Source organism: Aulostomus chinensis, chromosome 14 (genome assembly GCF_037954235.1).
Source record: "Aulostomus chinensis isolate RoL2024-O1b breed Wild chromosome 14, RoL_Achi_v1.0, whole genome shotgun sequence".
Lineage (NCBI taxonomy): Eukaryota > Metazoa > Chordata > Actinopteri > Syngnathiformes > Aulostomidae > Aulostomus > Aulostomus chinensis.
The window spans coordinates 8,523,445-8,536,630 of NC_141333.1; the positions used below are offsets into that span (position 1 = coordinate 8,523,445).

General features: G+C 39.6%; 2 protein-coding genes across 2 annotated transcripts in view; one reads left to right on the plus strand and one right to left on the minus strand.

Annotated features, from left to right (window-relative positions):
• The first annotated feature begins 2,356 nt into the window (after window positions 1–2,356).
• uba52 (ubiquitin A-52 residue ribosomal protein fusion product 1) lies at window positions 2,357–4,213 on the plus strand. Its single transcript, XM_086223236.1, has 5 exons — window positions 2,357–2,454; window positions 2,878–2,989; window positions 3,195–3,281; window positions 3,610–3,712; window positions 4,058–4,213. Exons 2-5 carry the CDS (start codon window positions 2,887–2,889, stop codon window positions 4,149–4,151), a joined length of 387 nt encoding a protein of 128 aa, XP_086079362.1. The 5' UTR covers window positions 2,357–2,454; window positions 2,878–2,886; the 3' UTR covers window positions 4,152–4,213.
• Window positions 4,214–5,255: 1,042 nt separating this feature from the next.
• Window positions 5,256–13,186, minus strand: part of LOC147249628 (homer protein homolog 3-like) — a 48,087-nt gene continuing 40,156 nt past the window's right edge. Inside the window, exons 10-11 of the mRNA XM_086223238.1 lie at window positions 12,841–12,921; window positions 5,256–9,865 (exon numbers count right to left, since the gene is read on the minus strand). Of these exons, the coding sequence (XP_086079364.1) occupies window positions 9,680–9,865; window positions 12,841–12,921 (267 nt within the window). The 3' untranslated portion in view covers window positions 5,256–9,679. The remainder of the gene's footprint in view (window positions 9,866–12,840; window positions 12,922–13,186) is intronic.

Genomic DNA, 13,186 nt, shown 5'->3' on the forward strand with positions numbered 1-13,186 from the left:
CCACATAATCCTTTATCAGAAAGTAAATTCAGAACAATCATTTGAGTTAATTTACACTGACACTGACCTTGATGCGTGACTGTGGCTTTTACAACAGGAGAGCTGTTGTGTGAGGTAAAGGAGGCTTTGTGGGTGGTTTCTGGAATTTTCTCCACTTGCTGGATTTGCTTGAGGGCCAATGTTGGTCGATCCAGTGTGAGAGGGTGCTGCAAAGACTGAGGCCAGAATTTCTTGGACTGGATTGCTGAGAGGGCAGCTCCACCTGGGTCTGCTGACATCTTCATGCTGGTGATGGTCCAGCCTGTGGTCAGCGAGGGCTGGGGTGAGCTGATTAACAGGATCTGCCTTCTGGAAACCCTCCTGGAAATGGTACAGACATGGAGGAAGACCTTGTCTACAAGCTGGACCGAAATCAGTGTTCTTACCTCTGCAGTTATGTTGAATTGTAGCAGTGCCACCTTGACATTTGCTACAATGCTGTAGTTAAGCTTAGCCAATGTCTTCTGAGGTTGGTGAAAAATGTAACAATGGCTCACCATGGGAACCTCTGTGATGTGGAACATGAGGATGTTGATACTGTTTCTGCTCCTGCAGGGAAACGAATGCATGCCGCGGTGTCCTATTACCTGCTAAGAGGTACTGAGTGGACATAACAAACAATTCAATTGTAACATTCTGAGCAGCCCCCACTTAACAAACAATAGAAAGTCAAATATGAAGAATAGTTTATTTGTTAGTGTGATTAATTAGTCTTTCTTTGGTAGTATCATTGCAAAAGACCCAGCGTCGCTCTACAACCACTTGAATTAATGAATGATTGTGGTGAAAATTGCATGATTGTGTCTCATTGCAGATTAACTGCATGATTCCATCTCCATTAGAATTCACATTGCAGTCTAATTACATCATATGTGCCTGTTTATTTAAAATGAGCATTCTGAGGAGAGCTCTTATGACATATGAATGTTACTATGCATAGAATATAATACATCTTCAAATTTTACCAAATGGTACAAACTGTTTACTTTGTTTGTTTCACAGTGTCACATATAATCACCATCAGTGTAAACCAACACAAATCTGGTGTTCCTGCTTCGGCTGCACCCCGAGGCATTGGCTGTACTCATGCAGGGTCACCATGGTGTGACCCAGCATCACACTTATAATTATCATCATTACAGCAGCTCATTCAAACTTCATGTGAAACAATTAGCCCATCCATACGGTGGCCTGGGAGTGCAAAACAACATTACAAAATGTGAAACACTTTTATAAAGCTTGAGACACATTTACATTTGAGAAAACAGTTTTAGTATCATAAAAAATTACATTACCAAAACACATTTACAAAGACTGAAAACAAATTTACAAGCGGCAAAACACTTTTACAAATGACAAAAAAAATTTACATTTCCCAAAACAAATTTACAAGTGGCAAAACACTTTTACAAGTCCTGAAACAAATTTACAAATAAAATTTCAACCGGAAAAAGGAATGTACCAGCTCCTGGGCTCCACACTAACAACAAAACCGAGTCAATTGGCTCATTTTTTGGCCACAAAACGGACAAAACATCCCTAGAGCGCTGTCCATCCTCCATCTGCAACAAAACCTTGATTTAGCTGCTTCAGCTAATCAGTCCGTTCTGCCCAGGAGCTGGTACGTTCCTTTTCCGGTTGAAATTTTAATTTTAAATTTGTTTTGGGACTTGTAAAAGTGTTTTGCCACTTGTAAAATTGTTTTGTGAAATGTAAATTTTTTTTGTCATTTGTTAAAGTGTTTTACACTTCCAGGCCACTGTACATCCACCATGAAAACCACAAAAGGTCTTGACTCGACAAAAATAACAGTCGACGCTAAACCCAAACTCTGAGCGAGAAATGTCAGTGTGACAGTATTCTTTTTTTTTTTTAAATCGTTATCATTTATTATGACTGGTTTTAAATTTTGATGAAAAAAAAAGCCTAAATGCCTTTGATATTTTGCGCAGTTGGAAGTCGGTCAAATAAAAACTTTAAAACAATAACAAACAACAATAACAACAACAACAAATGCATTATAACGTTTTGGGAATCACAAATGTCTCTGGTTCACTCCTCAGTTTGTATTTAGGATCAATTGTTAAATGCTCACGATAGGCGGACATATCCATGTAGTAAACATTTTGAGCTGTAGAAAGCACTGCTTTTATTGTGTGTTTAACTTATATTTAGCTTTTTTTCATGCCCGCAAGCTGTTAAATACGAAACCGTTTTTTTATGTCATTAGTCTTGGGCGTGAATCAGAACAAACAACAGGATACAACAAGCCCTAATAAAATATATATACTGTATATATATATATATATATAGCCACGGGGACTTAATTTTCATCATCATCCAGCAGGAGGAAGTGACGTGTCCCTGACACAGCTTGTTCCGGTCTCTTTTCGTTGAGGCTCAGCTAGCGGCCGGGTGGGTTCACATTTTGTTCACTTCTTTCATGTCAGTTTAAATCGATTATTTGGTCTTTAGTTGCGTCTGAAACAACATATCATTGATTATAACACGACCGTACGTACATTTGAGTTACCTTCAGGTCATTTCTGAGACTGAAAATACAGATAGTGAGACTCCACGCTAACTGTACGCATGTGGCGAGGCCCCGTGTCTGTTAGCATCAGCTAACCATGACATAGACGTCAAGTCTACACATTCTTTCATTGTCGTTTAAACTGATTAAGAATGTGGACAGTGTCGTCCGTGATATATGTACTGTTCCTTGTCATTCCTCATTGATTATGTGAAGAGAAAGATGCTGGCAGTTTCCGGGTGGGCAGCAAGCTAGCCGCATGCTTTAGCCCAGCGATAACGTTGCCTCACTCTCTGCCTGAACAGCCTGCAACCATGCAGATCTTTGTGAAGACATTGACGGGGAAGACCATCACCCTCGAGGTTGAGCCCAGTGACACTATCGAAAATGTCAAGGCAAAGATCCAGGATAAGGAAGGTGAGCAGTTTCACTGAACTTTAAGTTGTCATCAGGTTTGGTACTTATGAAGGAGTGCTCGTCTACATTGCGTGATTTGTCATTTGTAAGCAAATATTAGTTGTTAGAAAGACGTCAGAAGTTGTAGATCTCAATTATGAAGCTGGGTGCAGAGTTTCTTTGCCAGTAGTAGAGTTTTTTGGTTATGCATTTGTCTGGTCCTTAGGAATCCCCCCTGATCAGCAGCGTCTGATCTTTGCTGGCAAACAGTTGGAGGACGGGCGCACACTGTCAGACTACAACATCCAGAAAGGTAACACTTGTCAATTCAGAGTGTCTCAATGACTATGAGCCGTCTTTGTGCAACAATGAGAAAAAGACAAGCCTTAAAATCGGGGTTGTCCTTAGGGGTTGAGTGTTTGTTGCAATTGAATGTGTTACCAGTAAATCTGTAAACTTGTGCTCCATAGTTGCATAGAGATACAGTCAACAGTAACATTGAGGAGTTGAAGTAGTAAGCTTCAATATTTTTATGTACCTGGTAATATTAACATGTCCAGGGAATGAAAATGTACTACAGCTCTGTTTTTGAATGTGACTGGACTTGAGATTGACATCTAGGTGTCTTAACTTCCTTCCAGAATCCACTCTGCATCTGGTTCTACGTCTGCGTGGTGGCATTATCGAGCCTTCTCTCAGACAGTTGGCCCAAAAATACAACTGTGACAAGATGATCTGCCGCAAGTAAGTCGTGGAAAAGTACAGGTCCTTCTGTTCCACATTATATTTTTTGTGCCAGGAAGGAATCTTCAACTAGTACCGCTACCTCTTTAAATCATCTGTTAGCAGAGACCCGCGGTCAGACGGGATTCTCTTCAAATTGAAAGTGTATAAATGTGAATAAAGGCAAAGTGACAAAGTAGTTGCTTGATATTACAGCGTCAAAAGCATCGTTAAAGGGCAGTGTTTGAAGTTTAGGTGTCAGTCTAGCTGGTGTTTCTCATTAGGTTGTTGGAATAGTGAAACATTACTGTAATATATGATTTCATTCTTTTGATTGTGTTGACCTCTGACCTCCCTGTTTTTCAGATGCTATGCCCGTCTGCACCCACGTGCTGTTAACTGCCGCAAGAAGAAGTGTGGGCACACCAATAACCTTCGCCCCAAGAAGAAGCTGAAGTAGATGTTTCGACTGAACAGGCTCTTCATGCCATTTTGTGTTAAAATAAATCTAACAAAACTTTACTCCATTGGCTGATTCGCCTCATTCAGCAGAAAGAAATTAATCCATAGCTTGATACTAATTCCCGGGTTTGCAATACACAGTTGAGTTTGTTCACGGTTTTTGCAAGAAACACAAACCTAACCCAAACAAGATGAAGAAATAAACTCATTACAGTTTGCCAAATGTTCCCAAATAAAGATTAAATGTATTCACGAAGAGTTGGGCAAACAGCTGGTGTCAGAGGCCTGTTTTAAAAAGATGTCACTGAATTATCTGGGTGACTCAGTAAGCCTTCCTGCCTGCCTGAGCAGTCCCCAGTTGAGACCAGCGGGTAGGAGCTACATCCAGCCGGCTCAGTGCCAGTGTCTATTTTAATTTGGCACAGAAGTTGTGGCAGACAGAATCAATTGCACAGTGCAGCATGTGATAAAATGCCACAAACTCCCAGGAGCATCATTGATTATAAGGATGTATCATTTTGTATGGCTGTTGGGATTGAGTCCAAATGGAAATGTTGAACTCAGCCAACAAAACCAGTAAAAGGTACATGCTTACTGCTGTCATTACAGTTTGGTGTTCTGACTTTCAGATGGTCATACACACCTGCAAGTATCAGTTCGATGTACCTGCTTTAAAATTCTCACGTTTCTGACAAGATATCACTGGAATAGAAGAACTCAATTAGTCAACCAGCGTTTTCATTCTAATATGTCAATGAAAAAAAAAACCTATGTGGAACTTGAAGGAATGTTCAATAACACTGATCATCGTCTTCCGCTTATTCCTTACTAGTAAGGGTCGCAGGGGGGCTGGAGCCTATCCCAGCGTCTACGGGCGAGAGGTGGGGTTCACCCTGGACAACATAGAGAGACGAACAACCATTCACACTCACATTCATACCTACAGTCAATTTAGAGTTTCAATCAGCCTAGTCCCCATATTGCATGTCTTTGGACTGTGGGAGGAAGCCAGAGTACCAGGAGAGAACCCACACAGGCACACACCGTACATCCCTCAATAACATTGATCTCTCCATTAAATACAGCAGTGATTAAGCATGAATAAGTTTTAATGTTAATTCTATACAAATATAAGGAACTCATTTCACATTGTCACAGCTCATACAAACATCTTCTATCATCATATTCAGTAATTTGTCATGAAAAATCAGAATCATGGCCTTGGGCTGACCAACACCAGTCCACAGTTTTGCTTATTTTAATGAAAATACCCTGAACTGAAGTGGTTTGAGGTATTTGGAGTCATACTGAAACAGTTGAATGATTAGGACACTGCGCAACTGTGAGAAGGGTTTTGATTATGTGATGAAGATTAAGTTCATCATACACAAGGTGCGTTATTAATGAACAGGTACTGTGTTTTCCTGTAGATGATTGCAAAAACGAAAAGGCCTTATTCCAGTGTATCAAGCATGGAACTACTATCAAAAAATTAGTTTTGTTTTTTTTATATAACTTGGTGTATTATTTACCTTACTGCTTAAATTTCTGTCGATTTTCATGCAAGTCATAGTAAATGTTACTATGTTTCTTTCAAAGACAGAAATTTTAGTGCGTGTGTGGTCAGAGGTCATGGAGAACAAGTGTGCATCAAGATGGGATGTACCACTGTAGCAGGTCCCCACAAATGTCAAATATCAAGTGGATTCTTTTAAGGATCAGCTAAAAATCAATTGGAGATATTATATGGGGTTACTTTAAAACTATGTTTTGTAGAATGTCTCAGAAGAGTAAACAACGCGACAGCCCAATAGGTGCTTCAAGGAAATGTGTTTTTGCTTCCTATTGTAGCTTCTCCGCAGGAAGGTCAGAGGTGAAAGTTGAATCCTTGTGATTCCCTGATTTCAGGGGGAAAGTTTACAAAGCAAGGAAAGGACAACAAATAGAAATAGAGATCTGTCAAAGCAGTGAACGTATGGAACATGTGACAATGAATTAAGGTGTAAAATCATTTGAAAAGTTGAAAACTGAGACGATGAATCTCAAACTCTGGTATGAACAGTATTGTGTATGTTTTCTCTTCCATTTTGTAATGTAGAAACGGTAGCTTGAGCTTGTGTCGTTTCAGTCTAGACGATTTCTTCGGTAAAATGTTATGTCTAAAAAAAGGTTTTCCAGGACCAAAATAAATTTCTACTCTTACTGGTGTATGAACAGTTCTGTACTGTACGTTTACGCTGGAATAAGGCTGTTGTGAAAGCACTGATGATATCAACCATGTGGTGCTCATGTGGAGGAGCCAGCTAGCCTGTATTTTCTTCATGCTTCATATATGCTGGTAGCAATCTGTTATTGTCTGATGAAGCCACCAGGGGGAAAATGGATGAAAATATCCTTTACAGAGGTCTCATTACCTACAAATTACAATTGACAACTACAAATAGGCATCTATGCTAAAAATCTTATTGCTAACTCAATGAAGCTTGTACATAGCAGCTGAAGCCAGAACTGTCAGATAACGAAATGTTAAAATCCTTATTGGACTGAAAGCAAAACCAATGAATGTGACGAATACTTAACTGCCATGTAGGAGAATCGCTGATCTTTTGATGTAATAATTATCGCTTTTTCAGACCTTGAAAGAAAGGTAATGAAGTAAGCCAAGCCATAACAAGCATAAGACAAACCCTCTGCTAATAATAAAGGTTTAACCCCATTTAAATACAATAAATTGAGGTTCATATTGAAATCAGGTGCCAATAAATTATCTGGCAATTTACCACATTTACCACTGTTAAGGGTGGCGTGGGGTTGGAGCCTGTCCCAGCTGACATTGGGTGAGAGGCGGGGTTCATCCTGGATGGGTCACCAGTCCATCACAGGGTCATCAGGAGCAATTAGGGGTTCAATATCTACAAAAGGATACTTCGACATGGTCACTGGGGGAAGTGAGGATCGAACCAGCGACCCTTCGGTTGCTAGACGGCCACTCTACCTCTGAGCCTTGCTACCCCGAATTTTTGTCTTAAGACGTTATTATAACTGGCAGTTTTGCAGCATCCACTGCAAAAGCCTGCACCTTATTTGTACCTATATTACTGGCATTTAAAGAAAAACAAAAAAGTATCTCATCAGGGGTGCAAAGCAAAGATTCATCGCTATTGTGCATCAGAAGATCACAAACAAAGCTGATAGACAAAAATCAATTCAGTACAGGTTTACTAAAGCTAACTGCAGTTGTGCTTCTTAGCTGGAGCAGTGTGAGGTCGCACACTGTAGAGGCACGTGCACGCACGCACGCACCTTCACATTACTTGGCAGGTACAGGGTTTCTGCAGAGCTCATGCAGCGCTCTCTTAGTGATCTATGCTCTGCAGCTCTGCTCAGCTTCTCTGAGGCTTATTACTAGAGATGGTAGATGGTAGTATTGGCCAAAACAGAGAAAGTACAGAATGCAAAACTGGGTCTTTTTGTGAACACTGGAAAATGTAAACAACATAAAACTTGGCACAAACATTATCAAGTGCAATCTCAGTATGTCCAATGCTTTCACGAGAGCAGAAAGGGAGGACGAGCCTTCTTCGTTGCTGTTTCAATTTCAGCCGGTGCTGCCCTCCCATCATGACTGTGAGCAACGCATCAATGAACATGATTATAGAATAAGTGATGAGAAAGAGCAGTCCACTTGAAACTAACATAAACAGTCGTATGCTGGCGATCTCCAGACAGAATGGGAGCAGGTTATGGAGTCTCTTGAGTTGGTGGATGTTCTGGCTGGTGTGAGGCCCGTCAAGGCTGCTGATGGTGAACTGGAACCGGCTTTCATCAGGGTCCTTGCTTCCGTATGTCCTAACTTGGGTGCATCTCCACTATCTTGAAGCAAGACTACCAACAAAGTGGACTCATGGTTATGATGCAAAACAGACTTGCATATCTCATCTTATGTCATTAGGTCTTGTTTTAGATAACCAGAAAATACTGGCTTACAGGAACACAACGATTATGGGAAATACATGTATTTACTGTCCTCCTTAAATCCAGACAAAAAGATAGATGCCTTTCTCTGCTGCATTAGGGAGCTGAGATCCATAGAGACCAGCTGATTGCTAGTTAGCTTAGCACAATTAACAATAGTGGATGGGCTCTTTAGCATAGCACTTCCATCTTGCCCGCTCACCTTGTAAAACCTGTAGGATTCTGGTTCACATAGATAATATTCTCCGTCTGGAAAGTCATTTCCAGGTATGTGTCTGCTGTTTTAACATTTCGTAATTTAAATCAATCATCACAAAAATCATGCTCAACTGAAGTTCTTCATTTGTGAGGAAAATAAAGTGGGGTTTTTTTGTGACTCGTTACCGAGCTACGCAAAAACCCATCCATGACCATACATTGCGCTAACCTAACTAGCAGACAGCTGATCTCTGTGGGTCTCAGCTCAATAAATACACGTGCAGACTAGTGAGGGCTCTCTGTCTTCTGCTGGCTCTGAGAAGGACAGACAATAAACACATTTTCCAAAATGGTGTAGTCCTGAACAAGTCATATTAATACAGGCTATTAGGTTTAATGTGAAAAGGCTTTTATGCCAAATTGCACTGCAAAAACTCTTCATGAATGGCCACTTTGCTGTTTCTCTAGCACAAATGCCAAGAATCATGATATAACGTTGATGTTCAGTGCAGGTATAAAATGTTACTGTCCATAAAACCTGAGCTTTGAGCCATCTAAAGCAATGATTCAACTCCTGCTGTTTCAGGACTACAGTTGTACTGTCGACATGGCTGAGATTAAAACCCACTGCTCTTTATGAATATAGAGCCCCTCTGGCTTTTATTAATGCTGTGAGACTTTTACCGTTGGATTTGTTTCAAGTCTTCATTCTTCTCTTGTATTTTGAGCTAGTAAGAAAATAAAGCTATAAAATGTATTACATGGGTGGCAAGAAAAGCTGTTCTAATCCTGTGTTTTGTTGTTATGTTTGCTTTTGTAAAACTGAATTTTATTCTTTTAGAGGTGCTTTGTGTATCGTTTATTGTTGTTTACTTTGAAGCATCTGTATTATTACCCTCAAACAGGTATGATCATCACTAAAGACTGTCAGCTTCTAGTGTCCAGTTCTCTGCATTTTAGATCTTAAGACCTTAATTTAAGTGTCTGGTTTGTTTTATTGCATCAAAACAAGGGAGGGAAGTTTCAGTGATCACAGATGTTGGAAGAAATGAAATCTTGGTAGAAAAAAACTCCTCTGGGTTTGGGTGGAGGTGTGTGACAAATGGAGCTCGTGGTTTTTCAATTGTAAAACGGAAAAACAAGTTGCAGTGGTTTATCATTTTGCCATATTCCTGTGACAATAATATACAGTATAGATCTTTAACTATGCACATAGCACCTTTAATATTCAGTTTACCTGCACTGATCCCAAAAACAGATCCTTGGTCAGTTCTTACATCAGTATAACTAATCAAATCCAAGTGGGGGAAACCTGCCTTTGACTGTGGAGATGCAGCCCACCTGCAGCTGAGACTATTTGTCAATTATTTTTGCCAGGCTTTGTCGCAGGTCATTCAGGTCACAAATTTTCACATCCAGGACTTCAATGATATGTCGGACCTCAACCTCCGCTTTTTCCCGCTCCTCCCGGCTTGAGGCCAGCGTCTGTTCAGCACTCTGAACTCGATCCTCCAACTCGGTGTTTCGTCTCTCCAGATCCTTCAAACACATGAACAGCTTTTAATGAAGTGGCTACATTTCTGGATGCTTTCTGCTTGGTTTGGTGACAAAATTGTACATTTGACACATGCTTTATAATCTTTTTACACTGAGGAAGTCCTGCTTGATGTCGTCAAGGAATTTGTTTTGTTCAGCACACCTTGTGTATTATAAATCATTTCGGTCAAGGTATCTGCTATAAATGTAAGCCTCAAGCACAGTGTTTCCTGATATATATGCCACCTCTGTCTATAATAAATATTCTAGTAGGAGAAAAAAACTAGCAGTGATGTACTTGAGTTGCTTTTTTTCTGCCTTGTAATCTCTCCATCTAATGTTTGGCTAAACAAGATCAATCATAGTGATGAAAAAAAATGATACCTCAGTGAATGTCAACATACCTTTTTGTACATTATTTGTGTATATTTAACTCCACTGTCATGAAGAATAAAAGCATTAACTGCAGGACATCGAGACAGTTACAGTTTAAAGAATGAGATTTGGCTCAGAACTCTGGCTATAAAACTAAGAGAGCCTATAACGTCAAAGACTTCATTTAAAATTCAACATTCGCTTGTGAAGATGTTTTCTATCTGGGTCGGAACAAATGTTGCTTATGTGACCAATTGGTAAAAACAAATATGATCCATTGGAACAGGTTATGGGATTGTCCTCCCAGGGGTGAAGCCCCTGTTACATACAGAAGGTCTAGTGTCAGGCCATGTGTGTTAAAATGTCTCCTCTCTGTGTGTCACTGCCCCACCTCCATTTCCTCACCTGTGCCTAACTGACATCCAAAGGAAAGTGTCACTTTTTCAGCTGATCATATCATGAAAATCTAATAGAGAGTCTACAAAATTATAACCTCACAAAAACAGAAACTGCATATACAGTGACTAAACATGATTGTATTTTAAGGTTTTTTTTGTTGTCATTTTCACATTTTCTAGTGTAATTTGTAATGTTCCTTTACATTTTCTACTGTTTTACTTGATTTTGGGACTGTGTAAAGGCTGCCTTGATGAAGTGATAATTGTTGGCATCTGCCACGTTCTAATAGAGGCTGTTTAACGCTTCTCTGCCCTGAGGGCCTGGATCTACCCATCATTCCCAAGTCTACAATCCCATGTGAAACCAGCCTTACAGGATCACCATGTTTGGACTTCCTTGGGTGTTTAGTTGTCATAAGTATGACTGTTTTAGATTGTCTTTATTGAGACCTGCAGGTTTGAAAACCCAGCTCAGCTTTTTCTTTAGAGTCTGTCAGTTCTTTTCCTGTGTGGTTGCTTTGCGCTGGAAAGTTTTACGAGAAAAAAAAAATATTTGTAATGCAAATTTAAATGTGCAATTGTGTTCTTTACGAGATCACTCTGTATGGGAACTGCATCAATGAATATATTATAGAATGAACACAAAGACAGAAAAGGTCAGATCTGAATAGACATAATTCATGACTGACACCTCGACTAAATATGATCGACAGCCTAATAAAGGGCATGCAGTATGCACCTGGTACAACCTCCTGCATTAACATGGAAATTCAGTAATTCAACATAATTTGTTTTCTCCTTGAAGACTTTTCCTGTCCTAACCCACAGCTGAGCTGATGTGAACTTTCATAGGTGCAGCATGAATACTTTGATTTTTCCATTTGTTGGCTGTGTGGTCCTGTTTGGTTTGGAGAGCAGATAAAACCAGCATGTGAGCACAAGCCATCTTTGAGTTACTCTTCTGGTCCAGCCATTAAAAAAACTCAAGAATGCAGTGAGCCAAGCTCAGAAATGAAATCTGAAAATCTTTTACTGCCCACCCAAACCTTTGATCAACAAAAGCTCTGATCAAACGCACGATATTAAGAGGGAGTGTATCACAAACAGAACAACTGTGAGGGAACACAGAGAAAATGAACTAACAATTCATTCACTTATGTAACAGTTTGATAAGAAACATGCAGCATAATAATGAATAGTGAATTGATAGTTTCCTTTACACTGCATATCTTAATACTTACACATGATACCCCACAATATCCTACCTAATATCAATGTGATATATTTAATCATAAATGTTTTAATGAAAGTTCATTGCAACATTGAAAACAATTCATTGTAAATGAAATACCTTGATAACCCACCAGGGGGTAGCGGCAAACACCTTGGGAATAGGTGTTGTAGACTGAATGTAATAGTAAAAAGAAAATAGATATACAGTGACATCAAAACACTAACTAAATAGATGAAACGGTTTCTGTAAAAACATCATAATGAGATGAGAAAATATGACCAGGGCAGATTGTTCTGTTAAAATAAAGCTTTAAAAACTGGTGACCTCTCAGCAGTGCGTACTTACAAGCATCAGCATCAAAAAATGAATTCTTTCACTTTACTTTTTGTATGTATCTCTGTTCAGCCTTGCCAAAGCAATTCATAAATGACAAGAGAACCAAAGTGCATCAAAGATAAATCAATAAAATAGAAACTAGGAGGTGAATGTATGTGAAATCAAAAACATAAGCTCTTTTTTTCCATCCGCCTGAATGTAGCAATGACTTGTTTTCTGAGTTTTAGAAGTGAAGAAACTAACTAAGAACTGTCTGAGCTGTCCACATGTCAGAGAAATGAGCAACTTATCCTGTGCGATGCTGCTCTCTAATCTATTTTTAACAGTGTAGCATCTGTGAATGTAAAATTCTGATACGCAGCATTGTCTTATTCACCCCTCTTTCCGTACATACATTATTGTATTTCTTAAATTTTGCAAGATTTTCCAGGTGGCGGTGACCTTTACGTGCATGGCTGAATTAATTTGGTAAAGGCTTGAACGTAAGAAATGTTTATTCATTTGAAATTGAGCTGCCACTGTATCTTTACGGTAAAATCTGAAAACAAAGCACCTCGTTCTCACCGCTTACTGCAGTGTCGAGTCACTCTGAGAACAACCTTTACAGGCGGAGAGAAACCACACACTCAGCTCACCTGCAGTCTCTGCATGGCCTCCTCTCTCTCCTTCTCTAGCTCACCCACGTCCGTTTTCTTGCTCTGCAGATTGTTAATTTCCTGAAAACACATTAATAACAGACTGTCACAAAAACAACTTCACATGCCATCCTCATCCCCACGAACCCACTGTTTATCACGACACGGCGTGTTCTTGTCTCAAAGTTCTTTTAAAAATGTAGTTATAAAAGAGTAGAGTAATTAATCATACACAAGGGGTCAGTGATAAAATCTGGGACACATTGATGCTCCTATGCTGGAGAGGAGCTTTAGCCCCGAGGGACATTTACCACTGTGACCTTGAATGAATCCTGTTGCTAAAAGT